At 34.8% G+C, this 27322-nt stretch overlaps 3 protein-coding genes and 2 long non-coding RNA genes across 6 annotated transcripts; 1 reads left to right on the top strand and 4 right to left on the bottom strand.

Moving 5' to 3' along the window:
• Window positions 1-35: 35 nt before the first annotated feature.
• Window positions 36-3270, bottom strand: LOC139990544 (F-box only protein 9-like). The gene is made up of 7 exons (XM_072009935.1): window positions 3130-3270; window positions 2677-2898; window positions 2303-2602; window positions 2057-2220; window positions 1794-1985; window positions 1487-1721; window positions 36-1398 (listed from the first exon to the last, which is right to left on the bottom strand). The coding sequence occupies exons 1-7, from the start codon at window positions 3130-3132 to the stop codon at window positions 1177-1179; spliced, it is 1338 nt and encodes a 445-aa protein (XP_071866036.1). The 5' UTR covers window positions 3133-3270; the 3' UTR covers window positions 36-1176.
• Window positions 3271-3342: 72 nt separating this feature from the next.
• Window positions 3343-25622, top strand: LOC139990538 (uncharacterized). Of its 2 annotated transcripts, XM_072009918.1 has the most exons (4): window positions 3343-3440; window positions 4184-4290; window positions 4400-4569; window positions 20652-25622. In XM_072009918.1, exons 3-4 carry the CDS (start codon window positions 4561-4563, stop codon window positions 22509-22511), a joined length of 1869 nt encoding a protein of 622 aa, XP_071866019.1. In that variant the 5' UTR covers window positions 3343-3440; window positions 4184-4290; window positions 4400-4560; the 3' UTR covers window positions 22512-25622. The 2 variants fall into 2 exon arrangements, with proteins under 2 accessions (XP_071866019.1, XP_071866017.1); XM_072009916.1 differs by having other exon boundaries at window positions 3362-3440; window positions 4285-4569.
• Window positions 11865-12837, bottom strand: LOC139990557 (F-box only protein 9-like). Its single transcript, XM_072009957.1, has 4 exons — window positions 12693-12837; window positions 12430-12621; window positions 12123-12357; window positions 11865-12034 (listed from the first exon to the last, which is right to left on the bottom strand). Exons 1-4 carry the CDS (start codon window positions 12764-12766, stop codon window positions 11873-11875), a joined length of 663 nt encoding a protein of 220 aa, XP_071866058.1. The 5' UTR covers window positions 12767-12837; the 3' UTR covers window positions 11865-11872.
• LOC139990569 (uncharacterized) lies at window positions 15138-19691 on the bottom strand. The gene is made up of 5 exons (XR_011800586.1): window positions 19614-19691; window positions 19139-19525; window positions 15920-16127; window positions 15690-15815; window positions 15138-15518 (listed from the first exon to the last, which is right to left on the bottom strand). It is a non-coding gene; the product is annotated as an uncharacterized lncRNA (long non-coding RNA).
• A 797-nt stretch (window positions 25623-26419) lies between the features above and the next one.
• Window positions 26420-27298, bottom strand: LOC139990572 (uncharacterized). Its single transcript, XR_011800589.1, has 2 exons — window positions 27213-27298; window positions 26420-26509 (listed from the first exon to the last, which is right to left on the bottom strand). It is a non-coding gene; the product is annotated as an uncharacterized lncRNA (long non-coding RNA).
• Window positions 27299-27322: the final 24 nt, after the last annotated feature.

Raw genomic sequence — 27322 nt, 5'->3', positions numbered from 1 at the left:
TTTTTTTTTTTTCGAGTAAAATAATTCAACTCGAATAAGCACATCAAAAATACGTTTATTGTTGTGATTATAAGAATTTAAGATCCGCAATAATTTATAAGATGTGTTCCCGGACATTCGTTCCTTTAATTAGACACACATCGTTTCTCAATGTCCATACCACTCGTGTAAACAAATAAAACTATCCCGAAATATCGATTAAAACTCATTTAACTCCATAGGGGTTTCGATTATTCATACGTAAATTTATCGCCCATATAGAGATATCGGGAACGAAGAATGCACAATCCGTTCATTTACATTTGAAATACCTCATACAGGGATAGATTATCCTGCTATCCACAGTCGATAGATCTTATAATTAGAAAGTAAATGGTATAAATTTAATTAATATATGTATATTAATCGTGTTTTCGTTTCTTTCACGTACTTTGATTGAGTGTATACGTTTATGATAAACTTCTATATGAAATTCGTAAAGAGCAGAGCCGCAAGAATGTCTCGAAGAATGAAATATTTTATCTGAAGAGAAAATTTATCAATAGATAGTACGCGTGCTAGATAAATATATTTTTAGTGTACCATATCGCGTATGAACGTGTCCTTGCGGATCTGATCGTTGGTATACATTGCATGCTGCAGTAGCTTATAGTCTGATCGAAATTAATTATCGATATATGTACGTATTGCGTTAAAATTATTTATCTTCGACGTTATTTTTATTGAAAATTTCATAATTAATAAATAAATAAAAAAGTGATCAATTAGTATATTTTAAAATAAAAGCACCTATGTTGAAAGCATATAAGGCACTGTAGAAGTGCAAGTAAACAATATATTAAATCATTCAGTACGTATCACCTACAATTAATGTAGATAGAATTTAAGAGAAAACTGTAACGCTAGAATTGTACAGTAGATTAATAAAAATTATTTAAGAAATAGTTTGATAATAAATTAAGAATAAAGTATTTTTTTCATTAGAACTTGTTTATAATACATCTTTATAAGCGGAAAAATGTAACATTAACGTGCATACTCTGAATGTACATCAAGAGTGATCTGTACAAGATTTAACGTTCGCTTGAAGAATATAGTCTTCTCTTAAATTTCAGTTCCATTATGTAGGTACTCTTACACAATTCAGGTGATTAATAATTTTGCGTCCAATTACTATTATTGTAAAGGAGCTTCACTCTCTTGAGTATAACTTTTAACTCTGCTAAATTTAAGCGACGGGTATCGCCCGCCAATAGCCGATACTCTCCATTCTCTTACAGATGGTTCCTTTAAACACATTTTCGCTTCATGTCCATTTCTGTATTTTGTAAATATAGTGTAACTCAGCCATTTCAATTGCGAATTTAACCGTCTATGATGATCCTGAATTTCAAATTCCTATAAATACCCATAAATATAATTTGATGATACGTCTTATCATGTTTTTAACATTAATTACTTTGATATAATATACACTGATATTTACAATATGAAATGTTTGTTCCCCACTATCATGCATAGTTTCTTTCTTCTTCTTTCTATATGTACTAACTCCTTTTATTTCCTGTTTCTTGAGCATTAGAATAACACAATTATCGCGTAATATATAATGACCAATAAGAACCGATGGATTGCGTGGAGTGCGATATTTTAAAAAGTTTACACAACTTTGGGCTTCATCGGTTGAAGTTAGCATCAAAACTCTTCCTTCGGGAAAAAATCTGTTTATTAAAGAAATAATATAAGAATTGACATTTTTGTTAATCAATATATAATCAAGTATCATCACATACCTCAGGTACCTGAAGTATTCCACCAGATGCCAAGGTCTATAAAATCGATCTTGGAAACTATTTTCACCATCACGAATGTAACTGGTTTTGCTAATATAACATCCATTATATCTTAGTCTAGGCCGTTGTAAATACATATCTCTCCATGATTGATATTTTGGAGCATAGGTTCCACAATTTACACCCCATACTCTATACAATTTGATCATTTTGTGATCACTCTGTTATTACAGAGATCTATTAAGAGATTTTTATTGACATACCTAACACAGGCAAGTCTCCAGATTTCTGTATCTCTTGCAGATATATAAAATCCACGACATACTCTGGAGAACATTTCAAGAGATCTCAAGTCAAGTTCTGAAGATACAACCCATCTTAGGATGTAAAGGACTATCTCCATAGGCAAGGCAGAAATATGTGTTGTCTGAAAAAAGAAATGCCCTGATAATGTTCCCATGATGTTCCACAATATAGATTACCTTACAATTCTAAGTATAGGTACTCACAGTTTGTTCAAATTTAGGGAAACAAACACATTTATTTTGATTTACAATTTTGCATAATTTAACAAATAAATCACTATCTTCTTCATCTTCTTCGTTATGGTTCTCAGCATTTTCATCAATGTTGTTTATGTCATTGTCATATCCTTCATGATTATCATCGTTTGATTTTACTTTAGTTGATTCGTATAAACGTAACTCAATGTCAGGAACTAATAACACAGCTCTTTTGTAAAATTGAATTGCTTCATAGAATTTCCTTCTTTCCTCATATTCAATTCCTTTCAGGAACAAATTTCTTGCCTGAAATATTTACTTCCGTATATTATATACATACATAGAGATATCTTTAAAACATCCATCGGTCATTATTATACCTTGCTTTCAATAGACTCTTCGTCGTTAGAATTAGAAACATCAACTTTAACTGTCTTTGTGGACTGTGTCCTTGATCGATCCCTTTTCGGTGATATCTCTAATTCACGTTGCCATTGTTCTCTGAAAGAAGTCAGAGCATCCTCGATGTTCGTTTCCGTGAAAGAAGACCCTTCCTGATCGTCTCCACCATCATCTGACTCGCTAGATTCACTAGAGTGGCTCTATTGATATTACGATCAAATGTTTATAAATTACCTAATCACCTATTAAAATCACATTTCAATAACAAAAATAAGAATAAATTGACTATATCAATTACTTGGCTGCTTTATTATGAATGATTCTGAAAATGACGTTTTATTTTTCCGCTCCGTTTGAGGTTATATTGACGTAGGTAACTTCTTACATGGTAACAATGAAAGGACAGTCATTGTTTTCCATATATTACGTACCATTTTTCTTTCTATTTCGATTTCCACAGTATTATTCCTTCAGCGCTTGTACTCTCGGTCAGAAAAGCGTACAACACAGCGAAAATACAATCTCGCCAACAAGACCGCCGCCATGGTTTTCGCCTTTCTGCTTTGCGATTCAATTAAAGGCCATACCGGAACCGGCAGCTATAGACTGTATTGTGTATTTCAAGCTGATGCAATCCAGTTTGAATTCGTACTACTTTGAAAAACGATGATTTTTGAGAAGTATCAAAGACATATGTTACCAAGAATTACAACATGGAAATTACGTAATCCAGTTTCCTGTGGTATGTATATTTTACGTCACCATTAAGATAAGTAATACATTTTTTGAAATGATACCGAACGTTGAGTACTTGTTAACAGTTCAAACATCAAGTACTTGATGATTTAAGGTTAAATACTTGAGAGATAATACGTACTAAGTGTTTGAGAATACTTTTATAGAAAATATGTTAGTTTAATTTCTGGGGGTAACACATATGTGTCTTTTTCCATTTTTCTTTCGTCTCCTTTCCTCTTTTTTAACCCTTCGCTTCTATGATTATATTTCCTGCCACACCCTTTCATCCTTTATAATCGCTTTCTTACTTTCTTTACTTTCTTTTTCTTTTTTTCATACATCGGACTATGATCATTAAGGAGATATAACATAACTTGTAAATCATTTGGTTTTCTAAGCAATAACCAACTTCAACGATACTTTATCCTAATTCTTACTCTACGTTAGAATCTTATTCTTTCTATATCCATGAAATTGAGAACAATAAGAAGTAACGATCAAAAGATTTCCAAAGTCTTAAAATATTTAACATTCATAATAGTATTTATATAAATGACAGATTGCAATATCGCCATATTAACAATAGTGTCAATTATAAGTGTAATATCAACGATCAGAGGGGAAGCTATCAAAGTATTTCTTTATTCATAATATGATAACTTTTGTTAAGACGAATACATCCACTTTCTATATGATATCATCCCATGTAGTTCCATTATATTTATAATAATATTGTTGATTTTATAGATTCAATTCTCAATAATCAATTGTCCAAACCATTCTATTAAGAGATTTAAGAGAAGAAAGTTTCAAACATTTCAAGCAGATTAAGATACTCGAAAATTTAGGAAAACGTGAGTCAGTTTTTGATTTTCTCCGTCAAAAATACCGGAAGCTGTCTCGAAATGGACAATGGGAACGTAACATTTTTGCTCACGAATCTCGACGATATTTGGAAGATAGCGGAGGAAGCGATTCTTAATTCGACTCGTTTCTCGCTCGATCGTCTCATACACGTGGATCAACATCGTGGACCCCTCCTCTTTCACGGAACTATCGCTACTTGAAGATCATCTTCCTGAGTAAAAGCCGCGTGCTAACCGAATGTCGGCACAGACAGCATCATGAGCTTGGTGAGTACGAAACCACTCATTCACTGTACACCTTTCTTTCAATAAGTTTCCTCCATTTCATTATAGTTATCGCCTTTGCTTCTCTTTATTTTATTCTCGTGTACATTATACCCTTTTCGATGGTGATGGACAGGTCTCGTGTCGTGTGACAGTGAAAAGTGTTAACCGTTGGTTTTGAAAAGGCAAGTGGAAAGAGACGTCCGAGAGATTTTACTCGATTGTGTGCAGAGAAGAAAGTCCCGACATATTTCTCTTTATCTAACAGATTATCATAAGAATGTTGATATTTCGTTGATCTTGTTTCAAATTAACCAGGACTTGTTATATAGAATTGTTTGGAAATTATTCAGGATGATAAGAGTAAGTTTCATTTGCTTTTGATTATAACTGTTCTAGTTTTACATTAAAAGAAACATTTTCTGTGTCACGGTGCGTGCCGTGTAAATACAGTCGACGCAATGGCAATCGAAAGTTACCTGTGCCGTGCGACTCAATGCTGGAAAAATTCAGATTTCTAGTTTGAAGAAGTTCCCGATGAGCATTCTGTTACAGGCGACTTTCTTCTCTCCTCTGTTCGTGCGCTCCGCGATTCAAATATTTCCAGGTCTACACGCGGCTGGAATTTCCTTTTACACCGGTATTTAATTGAACGTCATCCTCGTATACGAGAATAATACCATTTTCCTCTTACTTTCGTTGAAAAAATTATGGGTATATTATTGGGTTAATTGAAAAATGAAATTCTATATAGCTGTTGAGTATTAAAAAAAGAAAAAAGAACAATATTTACTTCAATTATATCTTAGTATCTTTTACATAAAGCTGTAATACTTTCTTGTTTATATCCTTTAACACTGGAGTATGGAAAAAGTATTATTTTTATGAATACAATTACTAGCAACCTTGTGAAAAATGAAAGTACTCTTCTGTAAAATAAGAGCTATTCTCAATACAAGTGGTTTCTTTGAAGATATAAAGTAGCATATATTTAATAGAACCAAAGGAAATACTAATATTTCTATTATAAATATGATATCTGATAAATCAATTTCATGTATAGAGTATAAAACGTAGCATTCTAAGAACTGACGTTCCATTCATTATATTTAAACTTTCTAATACATATTTAGAACTTTTATATGTTAAATAACAGTTTTACGAAGAAAAAAAAGACTGTATCTCATTTGTCATACTTTTCTCTCAATTTACATTTCTCTCTATCTCAGGTGCATACGCCTGGAACTATGTATTTAGCATATTAAATTAATTTACAAATCATTAGATAAAGGGGGTTAATTTCTATTCCATGTTTGCGCATACTGCGTTCAAAGTATCGTTCAATTCCTCGTTGACTTTTAGTTTCACTGTTGAAGGTGCTACACGTTTCTATCGCGAAGAACTTTCTTTCGAACATCACGCCGCTTTCCTCCAACTTTTTCCTTCTTGCCGCGTTATTCTCCTTAGAATTATTTGAAAAGACCCAAAATTACTGTATAATGAATCTTTATCCTGAAATTTTCCTACATTTTCAATTATTCATAGAGAGAAAAAAGAAATAATCCAGCAGATCGGATTAATCTTCGATCGAAGTTTCACGAATACAACACGCATATTTCGCGAACTTGCAAATTGGACAACCTAATTGTTATCTAGTACAAGAGTGATTAATTGAAATTAAAATTGACTCCATGCAACGGTTACTAACTGATGTGTAACACGCAAGGGGATCGCGAATCGTAAAACGAACTTCGTTCCACGAGAAAAATTGGTGAATTTCATTTCAGACCAACACTTTCTCGAAGTTAGTGATACGTAACTCGAGATGTAGGTATTGTCCACTTATAGTGATAATTTATACGCGTATGGGAACTTCATATCGCGGTTATGGTCACGACTTTTCTTTTATCATTTTAGTTTTAGTCGTCGTTTCTTCAGGGAACCTGTAAATGGTTTCACTTCTTTCAATCTTAGAGATAGAATCTATAAATATAGTGTGTTTCTTTAGTAAAGGGAAATTGATATTTCTTTTTTCTTTTCTGATCTGCTTCATAGATCCCTTAGAGATGAATTGGGGAATCAAAGCAAATTTTTATTAAAAACAAGAACAATATTCTAGAGAAGATATGTTTGAATATAAATTCAGAGAACGATATTGTCGGGAAAATATGATTCAAGTATCACAAATTTAGATATTTAGCAAAAAATTGTATTACGTTAATCACATCTCGTATATCTGATTCATTTTTCAATTTATAATCAGTAGATACTTCTAGGTGTTTTGAAAATTCCTTTGTACAATTCTTCTCGTTTACAGATGGTGAATAGATCTTCGACGATATTCTCTGATGATGTTCTCTGACAAATTAAAGGGACTGCAGCTAAGAGAAGCTCGATAAACCCACAACGTCATAAATAATGATATTAATTTCAATTTTCAAACGTTAATTTCAATTTGGAAATGATTCTTTTTAACAACATTTTATATTTTATTGTCGCTCTTACTATTTCTACTTCTTTAAACTACCAAGTTACATAATATATATCGTATTCACTAAAAACAGAAATTGTACGCAAGTTTTGTATCGTTCAATAACAAATCACGAATCATCTGTATATTTGCATCTCTTCTGAGAAAGGCTGCATTTCTTTGTGCTATTTATTTTCACCGTCGACAAAACAAATGACGATGGATTGTTAGCCCCTGAAAGAAATGGCTATTCGCGCGCAGTTTCAACGCATATCCACAACGACGAGGTGTCTCCTGTCACGTTTCCGCTCAGTGTAATCACATTCTAGGAGAAAGTAATTACCAAACGATTTATGACAAGAGTCCTGATTAGGGTGTGGACTCTATGCGTCTCGTTTGGCGATGGGTTCGTTGAACCTTAAGCAGGTGGCATCTTTTCCATCCTCAGCCAGAAGAAAGTTTTTTCTCTCGACGATGATGACGCATGACCCAATCCGAAAGCGAGATCAGCCTCCGATCGCCAGTCTCGAAACTTATTAAGAGATCGTTACGAAACAATCGAAGATATCTTTAAGATAGTTAAGATGCCTAAACGAATGTTCATGAGTAATTCGAGTTCTTAGTGACGTGGAAAGATTGTTCAAAACACTTTTATTCGTGGTTCATAAAAGAAAAGGCAATTTTATTATTCTTTATTCGACTAAAATTGTGTACTATTTGCTCATTGGTTTATTCGTTATTTTTTCGACTTGAATTTTATTTTCTGACTATTATTTCATTTCGAAGAAGCAACATTTAATAATCATTTTTGTTTCATATTCAGAATTCATCGTTTCTCGCTACAAAATGCATCTCTCTGGTGAATTGCCTTACAGTCTCTTTGTTTTGGAGGAAAGGAAACTTATACACGTAAATCAAATTTAGGGAAAATCCACTCAAGGAAGACTTAACTCTTCTATTTTATTTGATAAATTCAAATAACGAATAGTATTAATCTGTTCATTACTGAGGAATCGACTGACACCAGTTCCTATTGTTAGTACTGTAACTCTGGAAATTTCATTTTTAATTAGAAGTCTGCTATCAATGTACACAGTCTTGAGACTGAAAAGTTATCACAATTTATCTTAAATTTACAAAATCCAAAGACTAAAACCAACGATAAGTGGCAAGTAAAAACGGTATAATAATTAGTTATAAATAATAAACGAGAATCGTATGGAAGAGGAAAACAAAAATTAACAAAAATTAACGAAAATAATCACGTCCACGATTTTAGCCTTAGATCGCGGCTATTCAAACCTTAACTTCTGCAAGCTAAACGAGCGAACCTACTTGAAATTATATTTCGTTTAAGATATTATTACTCGAGTTCTCCTTTTGATCGGACCATCTTCTTCGATCGCTTTCCATCGATCTCATCGATGGCACAAAATCGACGACGACGACTCCATCCGAGTTATGTGCCTCATCCGATAAATTGTCCCGAACGAGGACGTTCTTTCGGCGTCGTTACAAACCTGTCATCCTCGACTTTCACTCGTCGCCCCGCGATACGACGTGTAGTATCGTACTTTGCAAGCTAATTGCACTTTACTTCATTCTGTCGCATCTCCTGGTCGCGCCGATCGGGACCCTATACATTATTCAACGCCAAGGACTCGGTTGTATAATCGTCCACGTTGGCGACATTGTCGAAACGCTGCTTTCACGCGTGCCAGGATTTCCGCGTTTCTGCTGCGTGAACCTGCTCGAAATATGAATCGCTCGTTCATCGGCATCTGTCATCGTCCTTAAACAGTCTTCGCGGTGATTCACGTAACTGGAACGAGTCGTATGTTTTTCCTGGTTCGAGCTAGAGACAGATCAACGGCACAGGAATTCTAATTCAGACTCTAATTTCACATACGTCTATTTTCCATCTTTTTAATTCATATTTACAATGTCAATTTTGCAATAAATGCAACGTTGCGTCCGAAAAATATAGCTGGACTTCTTTTCTCTCAAGTACGTTCTGTTTACGTACATCAATTTTGTTGGAATATCCTGCGTAAAATGTATCGGGATATGCGTGTTTGAAAACGATTAGTTTAGACGATATCTTAGCTTCAATTCACCTTAATTTTGTCTACTTTAGCGAGCAAAGGACAAGAAGAATATTGCTCTACTTCTTTCCTTGCATTTTATGCATGTCTTTAGTAAAGCTGGTCTTAACTTTAACAGATTTGTATCTTCTTTATGGAAAAATTAGAAGACACGCGTTTCTCTTAATAATTGATAAGAAACAATCCAAAAGACGCTTAGGTCTCCTCAAGAGATTGAGTAAGACGGATACCACAATATCAGTGTGTCATTCAACCTGTGATAAAGCCAGCTCCAATTCAATGAAATTATATCATGTTATAATTACATAGAATTTGCCTTGCAAATATAAATCATAGCTTGTTACAAATATATAAAATCCATCTTCGAAAAGGACACGTCTTGCACTCGCAAGCTTCCTCCGCTTTAATAACTTCCAACCTTCTTCCATCTCATTCTTATCAGATTTTACATCGTACCACACAATCCTCATACCTTGTAGCCTAAATCGTCACGTTGCTCTCACGCATACCTTTGCTCTCAGTTATTATTCTGTCTTACACGAACGATCTTACTTTTTAACCGAATTTTGTCATTATACTCGAGCAAAAGAGTTCTCTTTCCATCGTTCATCTCGTCGCTATAAAACGAACGTTCGAACGCTTGTCGTTAAAAAGCCACACTCCGCTCTATCAGATGCCTCAACCTTCCGATTGATCAGACGACTAATTAACCGAATATTGCCATTATACTCGAGCAAAAGAGTTCTCTTTCCATCGTTCATCTCGTCGCTATAAAACGAACGTTCGAACGCTTGTCGTTAAAAAACCACACTCCGCTCTATCAGATGCCTCAACCTTCCGATTGATCAGACGACGACTAATTAACGGAATCTTGCGATCTTCCGCGAGAGCAGTTTCGCTTTTCAAGTGATCCGACAAAAATGCGGTCACAAATGCGTCTGGTTACATCAAACGGATATCCAGGGCTTGCACGTGACAAAACTCGAGTTGCATGCGCCGTGATCGAGCTTGTACATTCGCCACAGCGAATGAAGCCGCGTAGCAAGTTCATGAGCATGCACATCCTCGACACACTGCCGAGTGAAAGTGCCGCCTTTGGCCGTCGGCCACTCTTCTCTTTCACCTTGTCTTTCTTCATCCGCCTTGGCCAAACACCAGCATGTATCACGCTATCTCTTACGGCACTTTGTCTTCCAACCGACCGCTACCATATAACTGTTCATTAAGCGGTCGAACCTCCGGGGCCTGTGATTCCTGAAAGTTCACATCTTGATTCTTATTACTCGATTTCGAAGGCTTGAGGTAATTATCGCGTGGGCGATCGGCAGGAAACTTTTTCGTAGCTTCGACGTGTAGCTTCTTTTAATGCTGCCGATACGGAAGCTGTATAGCAGTTTGGGTCAGACGAAAGCTTTTTTTCTTTCCTTTCTTTTTTTCGTTTGATAAAATTCTTCGTTTTAACGAGATGCAGATTTAAGCAGACCATTCGATGCAATTCACACGGATGAATTTTATGCGATCGCGATAAATCGTAATCTGCATTTGCGAGACAAGTTTTATGTAATTATGATAGAATATAACGAGATCTAACTAGCGTCGATTCAGATGAATTTCGATAACGATGCCACTCGACTCGGCTTCTGAATATTACAATTAGTCTATTTTGGATATTTCGTTTATAATAAGCGTCTCTGAAACGCGTATAAACATCTTCCAAGAGGTTGTTCGATCGCTTCTTTCGATGATTCTAACGCGAAGTGCTACGATCTAAAATATTTCCCAATATCGTTTCATATTTCGTTCAACATTTGCAACAACTAAAAAGAATTACACGAAATGACCTTATTGCAGCTTTACTAAATTCATATCCAAAGCTATGTACATTCGTCGTGTGTTTCTGTCTAGAATTTCTTTAGAGTTAAAAGAGCTCTCGGATAAATGTAGAGAAGTATCTATTAAACAATTTATCTTGCGTTTGCTGCCGGCTGAATTAACCAGCGTCGAGTCGCGACAATAACATCGAGCGAGGAAATTAGAGAACGAAACCGTAATACATTTCGATCGAATGAAAACTGGAAACAGGTTTTCGGGGCTTGTTAGAACGCTTTTCAGCTGATGTTTCGCAATCGACGTGAAAGTTTCTCAAAAATCGTGGAAGGAAGAAAGAAAGCGCATCGTTTCGGCGATAAATCGTACGTTGCCGATCTTTCTCGTTAAAACTCGATCGTCGGTAAAAACTTCCGTTTTTAAATTCAACCGTTTTATACCGAGGCCGTCAAATACGCAACGACACGCGCTTAAAGAAAGAAAGTGCGTTTCGTGTCTTAGAAAGCAATCCGAGGAGTTACAGGCGCATCTAACCCTCGATTTACGTGATGCATTCCTCAATGATAATGTGCAAATGGAAATTATGAGAAATGAGACTAATATTTTGCTTTAAAAAATCGAGAGAATGAAAGATGGATACCATTTATTCATATCTTTCTTTCTTTTTTCTTTTTCTCCCGCTGGATAGAAAGCATACACGTATCTACTTATGTATGTTACGCATTAACTTTATCTCTGGAAGAGTTTTTAAGACTCTGTTAACTTGCAGAAACGTAAGATGAGATACGTACAGGAGGAGGTTCAGACGCTATCGTAATATCTTTTTGCAAATGAATTGGAAAATTATGTTTATTATCCTACGTGCGAAAAGTTAATGAAACGGCTGGCTTCTCTGATTGCTATATCATATATAGCCGCCAATAGCCGATACTCTCCATTCTCTTACAGATGGTTCCTTTAAACACATTTTCGCTTCATGTCCATTTCTGTATTTTGTAAATATAGTGTAACTCAGCCATTTCAATTGCGAATTTAATCGTCTATGATGATCCTGAATTTCAAATTCCTATAAATACCCATAAATATAATTTGATGATACGTCTTATCATGTTTTCAACATTAATTACTTTGATATAATATACACTGATATTTACAATATGAAATGTTTGTTCCCCACTATCATGCATAGTTTCTTTCTTCTTCTTTCTATATGTACTAACTCCTTTTATTTCCTGTTTCTTGAGCATTAGAATAACACAATTATCGCGTAATATATAATGACCAATAAGAACCGATGGATTGCGTGGAGTGCGATATTTTAAAAAATTTACACAACTTTGGGCTTCATCGGTTGAAGTTAGCATCAAAACTCTTCCTTCGGGAAAAAATCTGTTTATTAAAGAAATAATATAAGAATTGACATTTTTGTTAATCAATATATAATCAAGTATCATCACATACCTCAGGTACCTGAAGTATTCCACCAGATACCAAGGTCTATAAAGTCGATCTTGGAAACTATTTTCATCATCACGAATGTAACTGATTTTGCTAATATAACATCCATTATATCTTAGTCTAGGCCGTTGTAAATACATATCTCTCCATGATTGATGTTTTGGAGCATAGGTTCCACAATTTACACCCCATACTCTATACAATTTGATCATTTTGTGATCACTCCGTTATTACAGAGATCTATTAAGAGATTTTTATTGACATACTTAACACAGGCAAGTCTCCAGATTTCTGTATCTCTTGCAGATATATAAAATCCACGACATACTCTGGAGAACATTTCAAGAGATCTCAAGTCAAATTCTGAAGATACAACCCATCTTAGGATATAAAGCTCTGTTAACTTGCAGAAACGTAAGATGAGATACGTATAGGAGGAGGTTGAGACGCTATCGTAATATCTTTTTGCAAATGAATTGGAAAATTATATTTATTATCCTACGTGCGAAAAGTTAATGAAACGGCTGGCTTCTCTGATTGCTATATCATACTTTGCGATTATCATACGTATCGCGTTCTGTTGTGTCTTTAAAGAATATAAACGATAATATTAGAGACATATAGATATACGTAATTTTTTAGTTACTGTGAGTGTTGAATTATACGATACAAATAACATTGAAAAATATTTCGATACATAGTTTTGCGAATGAAACTTGTTGCAAGAAGCACTGGAATATTTAATCTCTTCGGGAACGAATTTGATAAGACTAAAAGTACAACACAGTCGTGTTCGAATAAAGTTGAGGATACTGGCAATTATTCTAAACACCGAGGAAAATATTAAAACGATATAGACACTTTCGTAGATTCTATGAAATACACGATCATTCGATACCTCGCGCCGATTTCTACAACGACGTTATTCGCTTAAAATTCCACGATTCTTCTCTCTAAGAAACACAAACGTACGAAGATAATATAAGTGTAAAAGAAATCCAATCTGATTTTAACAATGAGAAAAGAGAATCGTGGGACCGTATCACGCAACACGAGCTATCGCGTGGAATCTATCGAATAATTATTATCGTAATTGGAGCACGGCTGGCTCGCTTTGATTAGTATTGCGTTATAATTACTCCAATCGGTCAGCGTGTCTCTCGATTAACGTGGATTATTCTTCGAGGATCAGTCATTGAGAGCGTAAGATCAGGATTGTGACGCAACAGAAGAATGTTACTATTCGGAGAGTTATGGTGGTTGCTGTCGAATAACGTGCTCCATGCTAGGAACATCAGATTCCGGAAGTCCATTATTACGTCGTCCCGCGCTCCATTAGAATCACGACGTTTTTATGGTTAACCAGTTGCTTTTTCTTCCACGTACGTAGATCGTCTGCTCGTATCATTAAGCAGGAGAAAAGTGCATGAAATCGATTTGCTATCATGATGATAAAAGTACAGCACAGGTTTCACCGTAGAAGACCTTGGTCTTTTTTTCGAGCGAAAGAATCGCAACTTGGAGGAAACTAAAGACGCACAGCGTTCAGTTGTGCGTCGTGGAACTTGTACATTTTCTTCTTTCTTTTTGCATCTTGGCTTTTTACGCATTTGTGAGAAATTTCGAGATACAAAGATGTGCATATTAACGCACGTAATACGTACAAATGTAAATGTACAAATCGGTGGTTTAGTTAATTTGCATAAACGCAGTGTACTCGTAATATTTAGTAGTCAAAGCAAATATCTTAGTAGATTCTATTTCTGTAATTTTCTTTCGAAAAATATGAATTTGCATAAATATTCATAGTCCAAATATTCATCAAGAATTGTACTCTTTCCCTTTCTCTTTTTCACTACTCTTGCTTACTGTTTCTTCGATAGTTCTTCGAGATTGTCGTTGATAATCTTGATTTTTCTTATGGAAACTAAGAGCGAATAGGCAAGAAATAGATTAAAGACACAAAAAGTGTCTTTAATCTTTTGAACTTAACCCAAACGAAGAAACTTCTTTTGCAAAGGAACTGTGTGTAAACGAAAGGAAGTTTGAAACGCGCAAGAGGCATAGAGCATTATATAACATTATACATTTTCCGAAGATTACGAATCTTATTTCTTCAACGTTGCAAATAACACAGTATTTAATGATCAAATTAATCTACGAGATTATCGTCGATAATACTCATTTTTCTCGTGAGTAATTAGACATAGATGACCGTCGTTGTTTCAGGAAGAACGAACACTGGCCTTTTTGCGTGTCATTGTTTTTTTCTAATAGGCAGGGTATTCGCTCGGCGTGGAGAAATTCACATCGGATCCGTTCACATGCAGGAAAATGACGGACTGGGGAATCGTCCTCTGGAAAATCGGCTTGTAGAAAGCCGATTGTCAATGAAGACGTCGCACGCACAGACGCGCTAAAATAATTTAATTCTTCTTTCGCGAGCTCCTGTACATTACAAGGGATTAGATTGCTGCGTGAAATTTGTGCAACTCGTTTCGCTATTTCATCGGAATAAAAATTCCTGTTATGGAAAATGAGATGTTACTTTAATAAAATAAACGAAACAGTAATTACATACGAATGTAATAATCTGTATTTTATGGAAAATATGACTCGATGCAATATAATTGTGTTAGGGTTAATTATATTCGTTTTAACAACAAAAATAAATTCCTATGTAAAATTTCTAACATTTTATAACACTTTTTTGTAATCGTTGAAAATCAAAGAATACCTGTACGATCCAGTTCTTCTTGTACGACAAATTATTAAGAGGAGAGTAGTACATTTCGTTGCTGTAACATTCATTTTCGCAAGTAATTTCTTATCGCGTAATTAAGACATCGAACACGATCTTTAATTACCGTAACAACCAAAAATTACACCGCTACTATTCTTTATCCGTCATAACATCGTGGGAAAACATTTCCTTAGCTATAACCGCTTAATTTATGGTGTACGTACACGCCACGAATGACACGTGTCAGATGGCCAAACACCGGACAAGATTCTCAAAAGTGAAATCTACGTCAACAGCGTGGACGAGCTGCATGTTCGACTCGACTCCAGTCATGTTCTCTGAGTGTTCGCTGAAAATATTAATGAGATGCTGGACCAAACGAGTCTAAGAGATTATTCGGCGGTTTAGAAACTTTCTAAAGATTCGTGCCAGATTAGATGAAAGGGGGTGTGTGCGCTCTGGTTTGTTTTGCAACAAAGTATTTGAGAAGTATGTTAGATTTATAAAAACAGGTACTTGCCAGTTATGTAACAGAATCTCTCTTCTAATCTTCATTTTCTAATCCGTGTGGTCATGGTTTTACAGATTTCTATTTTCCAAGGTCATCGTATATTATACAAGCTTTTATCGGGAGATATGAGATACTCTGGAGAAAAAAAAATACTTATGAAGTACTATATTTTACTGTGTTACCTTTAAATTTGTAAAATACCATGTACTATTTTGTACTATTTTTTCTTTAAATCTTACGCTATTTGTTACTATATTCATCGTCGATTAAGATTAAAAAATTCAATTATGTTTTAATTAGCATCGTTCGGTTCGTGTTATTCGGTCGATTCAATTTCTATTATTTAACTTCTTTTTGAATTGTTAGACGTCGAATATATTACACCTCTTTATATTCCTTTGCATCGTTCAACTTTCTTCATCCTTCACTATTTTCTCTGGTATTTATCTGCAATATAATACAACAGCAACAACTTATATTTTGCTTAAAATATGCTGTCAGTCGTAGATTAGATAATAAGATAAATATAGCTGCGTGACAAATTTCGAAGCATACGTTCTATGGTAACCATAAGCGTAAAAGAGTGAAATCGATAATGCAAATGTTGGACATGCTGGTTGCGTGTCGTTTTATGAATTTCATGCTGCTCAAACTGAATTCACAATTAGGATTCTTAAATAATCACTTTCTTTGCATACTTTCCCCCTTTGTCATTTTTTTTTTTTTTTTTAATTTGATAGGTCCATCAACCATGAAACATATTTCTACAATATTTTGTAGAAATTATTAAAAAAAAAAAAAAAGAAAAAAATAGGTATGGCTTTTTAATCAAATGCAAATGAAAATCATCCTTCTGAATAAAAATAACGAAATCATAATTCTAATCTAAGTAGAGAAGAATAATGCGAACGAACAGCATCTTTATTCACACGAACGGAACACGAGACACATTCTAAGCAAATTCATCTTCCACTCGCGGGATTAATTTCAGGACTGTAACTTAAAGATATTCCATCGTTCTCTGCATTCCAGATTATATAGATTATTTTTATCTCGTGCGTATACCACTTTACAAAACTTCTTCCTTTTATACATCCTAGATTACATCCAAGATAACTAGACTATTACAAAACGACTACTAATAGTAAGTCCATAAAGTAGACAACAGCAAAGCTAAATTGCAAAACATTCCCCTTTCGAACTAAAATTCTATGAAAGAGAAATTATTGGAATAAATTTTGTGTTTGTAATTAAACTTATTATTTAAATATTATTTAAATTGAATATATTATACTGCACGATAGTATGCTATTTCAATTCAATAAATGTTTGTCCATTCATTATTCCATATGAAATTCCACGAAAGAGAAAGCCTAGAGAAATTACTATACTTCCTACACTTTTATTTTATAGTTTCCAAATTATATTCAAAATAATCAATCCACTATGCTCTATATATTATACTTTTAATACAAATACCAATATTATGCTTCTAATACAAATTTGCACCGATATTCTTCTAAAATAATATTCCATGAAAGGGAAATCTCATAACAATCAGCTTGCTTGCTGTACATTTTTATTTCATACATCCTACATTACATATTCCAATTAATTGCAAATAAAATTGCAAAACCGCTAATTAAATCTACGAAGAAGAGAAGGGTAAAACCAAACTAGAAAATTCCTCTGTTGAAAAATAAATTCCAACGAAGGTGCAATTTATAGAATTATGGAAATATTTACAAAAAAAAAAGAAGACAATTCTATACAAAAATGAAAATCCTGCCCAAGCTTATGGTACTTGTGTCCTACTCCTAATATCAATAGCCATCAACGTCCATCCTGGAAAATTAATTTCCCTATTCATAGACCACAAAGGCTACCATTAACCAACCCACTTCTACGAATTCTTCATTATCCCATCTCACGATCCGAATATTTGTACACGTCGCTTTGTTACACGCTACTCGATGCATCTGCGTGCGAACTCTTTCCAAAGTGGCACTTTCATCAGAAATGTCAAGAGTCACACGAGATACCACAAGACGGTATTCTTACAGATGCAATATTCGTACAGCTGAATTTTTCTCTTTTGGGCACGCGGTTGACGCTCGGCTCGTTAAACGCACGAAACGCCGACGTTGTAACGTCGTTGACGAACAGAGGCGTTTCATCCCGAGCCCCGTAGGCATTCCTTCGCCGGCCAGAAATGAAAATTGCTTTTCCTTTTCGGTCGTGGTTGCTTTAACGACCGGTGTGAAAGTTCGCCGCTGAGGTAACATCCACTCGAACACAAGGCAACTTACGACCTAACGAAGGTGTGGTTTCAAACGTATTCAAACGGATGATCTGTTTCTCAACTGTAAGACAGCCTACCTCTCTCGAAAAGCCACTTTGTATCAGAACAATAACCCGCCTTCCTTTTACATCTTTGCACCTTTTACACCGTGAGACAGCATTGCTGATTATTCTTCTCCTTTTTTTTTTTTATTAGCAAACTGAGGTGCAATACCGGGCAAACATTTTTGTTTACGTCCACGTGTATTCCCTCGTGTTCCAATTGTTCTCCAATATATATATATATTTTATTTATTTCATTTAAAATTGCGTCGACCATTCTTGTGGTCATTAGCGATCGCGTTTTGGCGAAATATATAACAAGAATATTTTAAAAAAGGAAGTGTAAAATACAGGAAGAAAAATTGCCAATTGAGATAATAACGTCTATACATTCTGAACATATATCATACACAGTGCAATTGCAGCGCGATACGGTACAATTAATCTAAACTTAAATGAATATGATGCAGTTTATGTTAGAGCTATGTCGATCGCTTACGATATTAATAAATCGTAAATTAATATCTTTGAAAGAACAAGGAAGGTTTTCGCAATGCTTTTTACGATTTCGACGTGTTTGAATCTGATTTGGGAAGTTTACTTTAATTTTGTATTAGGGATTATATTATCATTGAACAAGATTATCTGCAGACAGGATACAGTTGCAGTGTCTGCGCTTATTCGGCTCATTTTTAGTTATAAATATAATTATAATGAAATTGTATTACGTATTTCTTAGAATGTAACATAACTGAGAAGTTGAAAAGCATTCGTACGAAGGTTCTTACTTCTCTCAAGTGCGAAATAAGTTAAGAATGTGGTGTCATTATCCGTAATAATCTAACGTGGGTAAAAGGTTTGCGTTGAAATTTCTTGCGTACTCTTTGCGTTTATGCAAATTATCGTCCCTGTTATGCCGAAAGAAACTACAAAGGTAAGAATTACTTGGTGTTTAATTTTTTCTCTTTTTTTTTTTACACAGCTATTCAGTTAGAGAAATAGAATAATTCACGATCGTAAATTTCAGTGAGTAACAAGCGCCCTGCTCAGATAAAGATCCGCGATAATAACAGGAATCAGCTATAATCGAAGCGAAAATTTCAATTACATTTTACCTTGTTCCATATCTTCTTTTTCTTCTAATAGAAATTGCCAGTGGATTTTATACTTTTCAACCTACTTTCTAGCATTAGAAAATACGGTCGTTGTTCGAAAATAGGTTCATTGAATAATTGCGTGATATTTACTTCAGATCGAATTAAGAATTATTATAGCGTGAAACGGTTGCGAATAAGTATAGGCGAATCGAAATATGAATGATCGCGTATCGTAGAAACATGTAGCAAGAAAGTGGCACACATTATAGCCGTTGTAATGAGAAACAACGATGAAGGCGGATATTCAATATTTTATAGTGTGTGAGCATTGTTCGTTCAACCATGAACTGTATTTGCTTTTAATTACTGAATTACTTCAGAAATATTCTCTTTGCATATGTAACTCTAGAACATTAAAGAATGTTAAAAGATAGCAAACAACCTGAATGAAAAGATCTAAGAAATAAAAGGTAGAAAATCTAAAGAGACTTACCGAATCATAAATTATATCTCGTTTCGACAATTAATAAATTATTCCATAATTAATGTCTTATTTTATTAACGATTGTTATACTTTATTGATAAAGTATATTTATTATTTATTAACGAATAACTTATTGTTTATTGATCTTCAGAGGCATACGTCAATTAACAAGTTAAAAGATGACTCAAAAACTTGTTAATATCTCATTGTTTTATTTTAAACACGTAATATACACGACAAATTTTCACACACTTATACAGGCATTCCTTCCATAATTATGTAAAAACGGAATTACGTCTCGTATTCTTCATGGGACGAAAGTCCTGTCGAAGTTCGACATTTCTAAAAAGAGAAAATCATTGTGAAACGTCCAGATGTTCCGAGAGAATTTATTCATACACGTCGTACGAATTTATAAAGTAGTGCTCTTCGATCAATTAGTAAAAGACGAAAACGGCCGTAATAAATTTCCGCTTACCTCATCACGTATGCGTAGGAACTTTCAGATTCTCTCTATTTATCGATGTGACATATGTCCATTAGTTAAGATTATTTAGCTGAAATATCTTTTTTTCTTTTTATTTGTAACTTCTATATCTTTAATTAATAAATTGTATTAATAAATTGTGGCATTCAATGTCACTTTAATATTAGTTATAGAAGATTTTTAAATAAATATGAGATATACCTTTGAAAGGTGTCCTGAATATTTTAGGAGATTTTTCAATAAGCTTTTAATAATTCTTGAATTTTTTTTTTCAAAATTAATTTGCCTTTTGGCACATGGGATGTCTAATTTCAAATAGGGCATCTATATTGTGTTGTATAATCCAAAGAATATTTCTTGTGTAATTTAAATTATCTTCTTATGGGAATTTGAAAGTTTAAGAATTAAGCAGATGACCAGTTTACCAATTACGTTATTCATATAACTGTAAGAAGTTTTATTTCAATAATAGACGTAAAAGATAATTATTAAATTTCAATAATACATTTTCTTTAGTTTAGAATCTAATTAATGGACAATATTCTTATGTAACGTTGCAGGTAACGCTAGTGTTTTTATTGGCCACAGTGTCGATCACTCTGACGAACTGTCAAGAGACAGGGATTCCAGACAAGGGTTTGGATGTGACCCAAGCACCAATAAAACTGGACAAAAACCTTCGCCGAGCTCTCTTGAAAGCCCTGACCGACTTAGAGGCCGAATCCGCTGAGCAGCGCAAAGAGGAATCGGAAAGCATCGCTCAAAGAGACACGAGCGCCTTTGAGGTTGTTGCAAAGAAGAATCTGAACGATGATCTCGGCGTGCAGAAAACTACGTTCTCGTTCAAGAGTTTCCCAAGCGACGACGATATACCGAGCGAAGATAAACTGCAGAATTCCAGTTTCATCGACGCCGTTCATTACGTAACTTTGAAGACACCAATGATGAATATCGAGAAAGCCACGCGAGAAGACGCTAGGAGCTTTCATGTGCAGAATGTGATACTACCGGTGAAAAATCCAGCGACCTTCGGAATCAAAACCGAACCCAAGGTGCAACAGAAAGAGAAAACGACACAAGCCACGTTTTCAGTGAATAAGGTGGAGAGCTTAACTTTGAAACCAGCAACTGAGATCTCTGAGAGTTTAGCACGAAGTGCTTCCAATGGAATTGCCACTGCCAACGCCTTGATTGCTCCAAAACCAACTGAAATCACTCCTACAGTGTCAACAAGAAATAACGTAACAGTGATCGAGTCTAACGACTCTAAAGACAAAACAGAGGAAGTTAAGATTTTCCAGGCACCCTTGGTAGCAGCGTTTACCGTGCAACAGGATGAACAAGGTGTACCCAAAAGCGTGGTTCCAATATTTAGATCTCCCAACGATGGACAAGCTCTGACTCTTCAAGAGCAGTTGGAATTTAAACAGCAGCTCCTGGAGAAGCAATTGGCGGAACTTCAGCAGCAACAGATCCAGCAGACACAGTTTTTGGTGAGGCAACAGCAATTGTATGAGCAACAACTGAGACAGAAGCAACAGCACCAGTTTTATCTGCAGGAACAAGCTAGAATTAAGCAACTAGAGGAACAAGCTAGGATTAAACAATTAGAAGAACAGACTAGAATCAAACAGTTGGAGGAGCAAACTAAACTGAAACGATTGGAAGAACAGGCTAGATTCAAACAGTTAGAGGAGCAACGTTTTAAGTTTGAGGAGCAGAGACTGAATAGATTCCAGCCTCAGCGTCCTATACCTCAAAAGCAGTCCTTCTTTGAACAGAGCAATAACATCTTAACCTTCCAGCCTCCTGTTGAATCGAACGTTCACCTGCAGCCTAGTTTAGCTCTGGAAGTACCAAACGTTGGAGCGTCTCCAGCTTTCCAGCCAACTTTCCAATCAGACCAACGTCTGCAACCATTCAGACAACAGCCACAAGCACATCATCAGCTTCAACAACAGCAACTGCCGCAGTTACCTCAACCACAGCAATTGCAACAATTGCAACAACTTCCGCAACCTCAACAATTGCAGCCACCCCAGCATCACCAGAGACTGCAACAGAGCTTCGGCTCTTTCTCGAACGATTTCCAGCCTTCGTTAGCACCTGCGTCGAGGTTTAATAGACAGGAAGCCTTTAATTCTATTGGAAATTTCGGATTCAACGTGGATAATAAAGCAAATACCGCAAATCTTCGCTTTAATCCTCCACACAGGACTCCAGGGAACTTCTTTTCTTTCACGCAGTTCAAGTCTCAAGCGCACCCTCCCACGCCGGCCAGGCAGATTCAACAGCTTCTTTATCAGTCTGGAATCGCTGGAGATCCGAACAACGCACAAGGGATTGGAAGTCCTGAAGATTTGAACATCGTTTCCAAAGTTCTGGCACTGAACGTGGGCGCCGTGCCGAGTAAGAATTAGTTCATGACCGTCGTTGGAGAAGACATCCGCGCGAAGAAAGAAGAAGAAGGAGGCTGAAGTTAGACGAGTCATGTAAATCGCTGCAGGACGATATTAGCAAGGTGAAATCGAGCTCCCACTTTTTCCTTCCTTATCCCCTTTAGCCGTCTTCCTCATCTCCAATCTAACGTATGTATCGTGTACGAATTTTTTTCTAGATAATGATGACGAAAATGTTGTGTTAATTCGTATTCATATTTATCTTCGCATAGATAGAAGTTGGAGATGTTTTATTAGTCGAGTATCCGGTCGTCATTAGATATTTGGTTTCTTCCTAGATCTTCTTGATATTGGTACATGCATATTAAAGATTAGATACTGATTATAATAGAACTTCATTTAATTGGACTCATTGGAGGATAAATAGCTCATATAACTGGAATTCATATATTTGATAAGAGTTTACTTATTCAGCAGTGCGTTACTTGTGACTTTTCGTTCGTTTTCTCGTATATCTTTTTATTATCATATTATATTTCATTATCAGTGCTTTTTCGTATACTAGGAATTCTCGTTCAGATAAGTAGAGCCAATAAACAGATATTAGATCGTTTAAGTAGGCACTAACTAAAATTTCGCTGCAATAAATGGAGTTCTACTGTCAGAATATGGGCAACTAAGAAATTGCGTTCCGACAGACAAGGAACAATAATTTATCGAAAATAGACAACGAAAAAACGAGAGAATTTATAAAACTAATATATTTTATATCTTACCTGAATCACGTGCTACGTTATAAAAGAATTAATCAAACTTCTCGCGTCTTAATATGGAGTCACACTCGTAGAATCTAACTCTGAATTTAATTTCAAACTAAGAATTCCTGGATACAAATTGCATGCGATATTTTGCACACAAAAAATATGAATATTTTGAGATAAATAGCTAATACTCATGGAAAAAATTATATACCGCAAGGGGGTTAATAATTCAATTACCGATACTAGTTCGATCAACAGTAAAAATTCGGAATAACGTCGGTTATTCGCGAAGATATTTTCTGTCCGAAGGTTTCGTTGGATGGAATGCATCAGGTGTATTGTAATCAACGAGCATGAGCGCGATCTCCAGCAATTCCGAGTGAAATCGAATCGAAACCGTTCGCATAACAAGCGTGCAACAACTCACTGATCCCAAGGTGCGTGGGATCGAAACAATTCTCGAAGAAAAACGCGACTTTCCACCGGTGTCATCGCAATAAGGAAGTCCTTAACAGATCTTGATGATATTAATTAAAATCGAGCAGATTTTTAGCTTAAGGATTCGTCGTTTGCACCACACGCATAAATTATGGGAATTACATAACCTTAAATCCGCGTTACAATACGCAGATTCTGTACATAATCGCACGATCCCTTATTCCCTAACCTCAATTTCGCTTTCTTTCTCCTCTTTCCCTCCTCCTTTTCTCTCTTCATCTTTCTCTCTTTATCTTCCTTTCCTCTTCTCCACTATTATACTACCAAGTTTCGTCACGGTTGTCCGTGAAATGTGCTCAATCGTAAAGAACCGAGCACCGTGAAATTCCTTTACGGTCTGCGTGCAGGCTCGAAACTGAGTTTTTCGTTGATGGGATACTGATCGGTGTAAAGATAGCGTGGAGGGATTTAGACGGTGTTCGAGGGACTTTACTGGTAATAATTATTGTTAATGTAAGACGTGCAAGGAATAAGAGGATGGCGAGTAACTTGCAGAGTATCATGGAAGGTATTTCTTGGTCAAACGTGTCGGTGGTGAAAAATAAATGATTAAGACCAATATAATAGAGCTCGCCCCTTATATGTTTTTGTTACAAAGAAGATTAGGTTATAATGAATAATATTTTTTAATTAAGTTTTTATTCATTGTAGAATCAGAGATTTCATTGATACTGTTTGATGCAATTAGAAAAAATCTCATATCTTTCCGTTTGAGACTGATAAAATTTTCACTAAAGTTTCATACTAAAATTTCAAAAACCTTGGCACAGCTTTCAAATCGTTAAATCCACAGATTGCTAATGCCACAGATGTGAACATTAATTAGTCATTTGTTCTCCACCGCCGAGCACGATTTTTCATCAAAAGGAACAATAGCAAATACAGAAGAGACCTATAACCACTCTGCACAACAGCCAAAGCCAAAATTCTTGTGCAGCCAAGTCTTTTTGGAACATCGCGTTAAAATCGTTTCTATTTCACAGCAGTCAATATAAGATGTTTCTGCTATGACGAATAACCATAATATACACGATAAGACAGCAGTTTAGATAAGATGTTTCTGCAACGACGAACAACCATACTATACACGATAACACGCAGTATAACTACTGCCCCGGCCGAGGCCATTATTTATCTAGATGTACTTACTAGTTATATGTAGTCTGTTTCAATAGTAATAAGATTGCTTCTCTTGTAAGTCAGGTTTATAGTTCTAATTAGATCTAAGTAAATTAATATGATCTTTGAAGCACGTTAAAGTGTTTTGGTTATATAAAAGTTTGATATATATCATTTATTTGATGACAGAATTTTTTTATAGATTTTTATGAAATTTTTTAATGGAAAAATATGTGAGTGGGTGTGTTTGAAGTTTTATACATTTTTTGAATTAGTACCTACAATTACGGCCTAAACTCTAAACACAAACAAAACGAAAGTCTAATGCTATGTATATGGTCAGAAATTGTGAATAATTAACTGTGCAAAGTTATAGTAATATATACAGTAAAATAGAAAGAACCTCTCCTTTACGAATCTACTAAAGACAAGAAATAACAAATTATGAAGTTACTCTTGCAACAGACTACGCATACAGTGTGTACGATTTAAGTGTATACGCGTTAATATTTCTCTAATTATAAAAGTACAAACAATTTTTCGTACAAAATTTCATTCGATGGAAAAGTAGAAATAGAACTTTTAATCATTAATATATCCTGTTCTTGCTAATTTACTAAAGATTTCAAGGTGCGTTTAACAACTTATATTAAACCGCATCTTTGAACAAAAATTTATCAAATGTCCCTCTAAGTATTAATACCTAGTTTGAGTAATATTATTTACTCATACTTTAGAAACAATAGAGTGATAATATCCTAGAACACGTTTGCTTGAAAAATAACAGCTATATATTTTGTTAATTAGTGTTTCTATCCGACTTACAAATAATTCCATACCATTCAACTATTCTTATAAAATGTAACATATATATCAGTGACAGATATTAAATTCCAGTTAATATCTGTCCTTCCTGAACCGTTCAACAAGTTAAGTTAAAGAAATAGTAGCGTGTATACAATGAAAACGGACATTCTGTAAAGCATCTAAACCGCCGGACGTCGGCACTGCGAGAATTTAACTCTCCTGAGATCAAGGGTCTCGCAAAATCGTGCATCCAGCCATGTTTCAGAATTGAAAATACCTCGCCGACTGTAAATAAACTTTCGCCACGAAAGACGCCTCACAATGCCACCAGGGAAGAGTCCCAGGGCAAGTGTGTGTACGTGCATGTCCTCAATTTCACAAACGTTTGGCATAGATTCGTGATTTTCTCTCTGGCGTACGGATCGATGGATCTCGTGTGACCTGAGAGCCGACGTAAATCGATATTCAGGAAACGATAAGTTAGGCTTACTTGTTATATTAATGCTAGAATTACCAAACCAATCAAAATAATTGCTAAAAATAAATGATTAAATGAATAAAAAGAAATGTGAAAATGGGTTATAGTACACTATAGGATAATAATAAAACAATTGGTAATTCTTTTATGAAAATATTTGGATAAATACCACAATATTTGATGAGATATCTTTTCAGTTGTAGTAAATATATTATAGTTGAGTACATATTGGTAATTGGGGTTAGGTAGGGAGATTGATAATTCCAGTATGAGACTAATTGTACTTTATGTCGAAGAATTATTAAACTTGAGTCTTCTGGGTGTAATAATTTTGCTCCGGTAATATTATTCGATCCCTGAAAGCATCAATTTTGATAATTGTCTGATATTAAACCGTGAAAATTTAAACTAAAAGACAGTGGCAACTATTTGCGAATAATATTATAAATATGAAGATCTATATTTATAAAAGAAAATAACCTCTTTTTTAAGTTTGTATTCCCGTTGAAAATTTTGGGAATTGTTTGTAAGGAGGACAACGAAACGAAACGTGTGTGGGAAGCACTTTATGCGAGACGAATGAAGAGGAATTTATACAGTAAAAACAAAAGCATGTATAGGTTGTTTTTCAGCGTGTGTTAAGACTTGAACTTATGTTAAAAGTTAATATATAACATTAGAATAGATAATGTTAGACGTAATCGACAAGTTTTGCTTGTAATTTATCTGACGCCAAACTATTACGATCCTTTGTAAAAATGTTAATAAACTAATTCGTTTAAAAAAGTAATATGTCACTCATTTCATTCGTACGTAACATTAAAATAACTTCCCTTTTAAGAAGTAAATTTTTTTTATGATAATGAATTTCATAATCTTTAGGTTACTTTCATTGATTTTATAAATTTAATCTTCTATAGATCTTTGATAATGAAAGATTGATAATAAAAGATATAATGTCAACAATGTCAAATAAAAGAATGGTATTCTGGTTTTACTAACGTTATTAAGATCTAATATTAAACTGAAATTATTATAACAGAGAATTTAAGAACTTACTTGACTGGTTATTACAAGTTAGAAGATCATATTGTGAATATCGAATTTCATTCATGCAATACGTATTATCTGTTCATCTGAGACGGATTAGACAATGTGTAATTAGAAAA

Source organism: Bombus fervidus, chromosome 9, assembly GCF_041682495.2.
Source record: "Bombus fervidus isolate BK054 chromosome 9, iyBomFerv1, whole genome shotgun sequence".
In the NCBI taxonomy this organism is placed as follows: Eukaryota; Metazoa; Arthropoda; class Insecta; order Hymenoptera; family Apidae; genus Bombus; species Bombus fervidus.
Note: the sequence above shows the minus strand (reverse complement) of the source record. Positions and strands in the feature narration are given on the sequence as shown.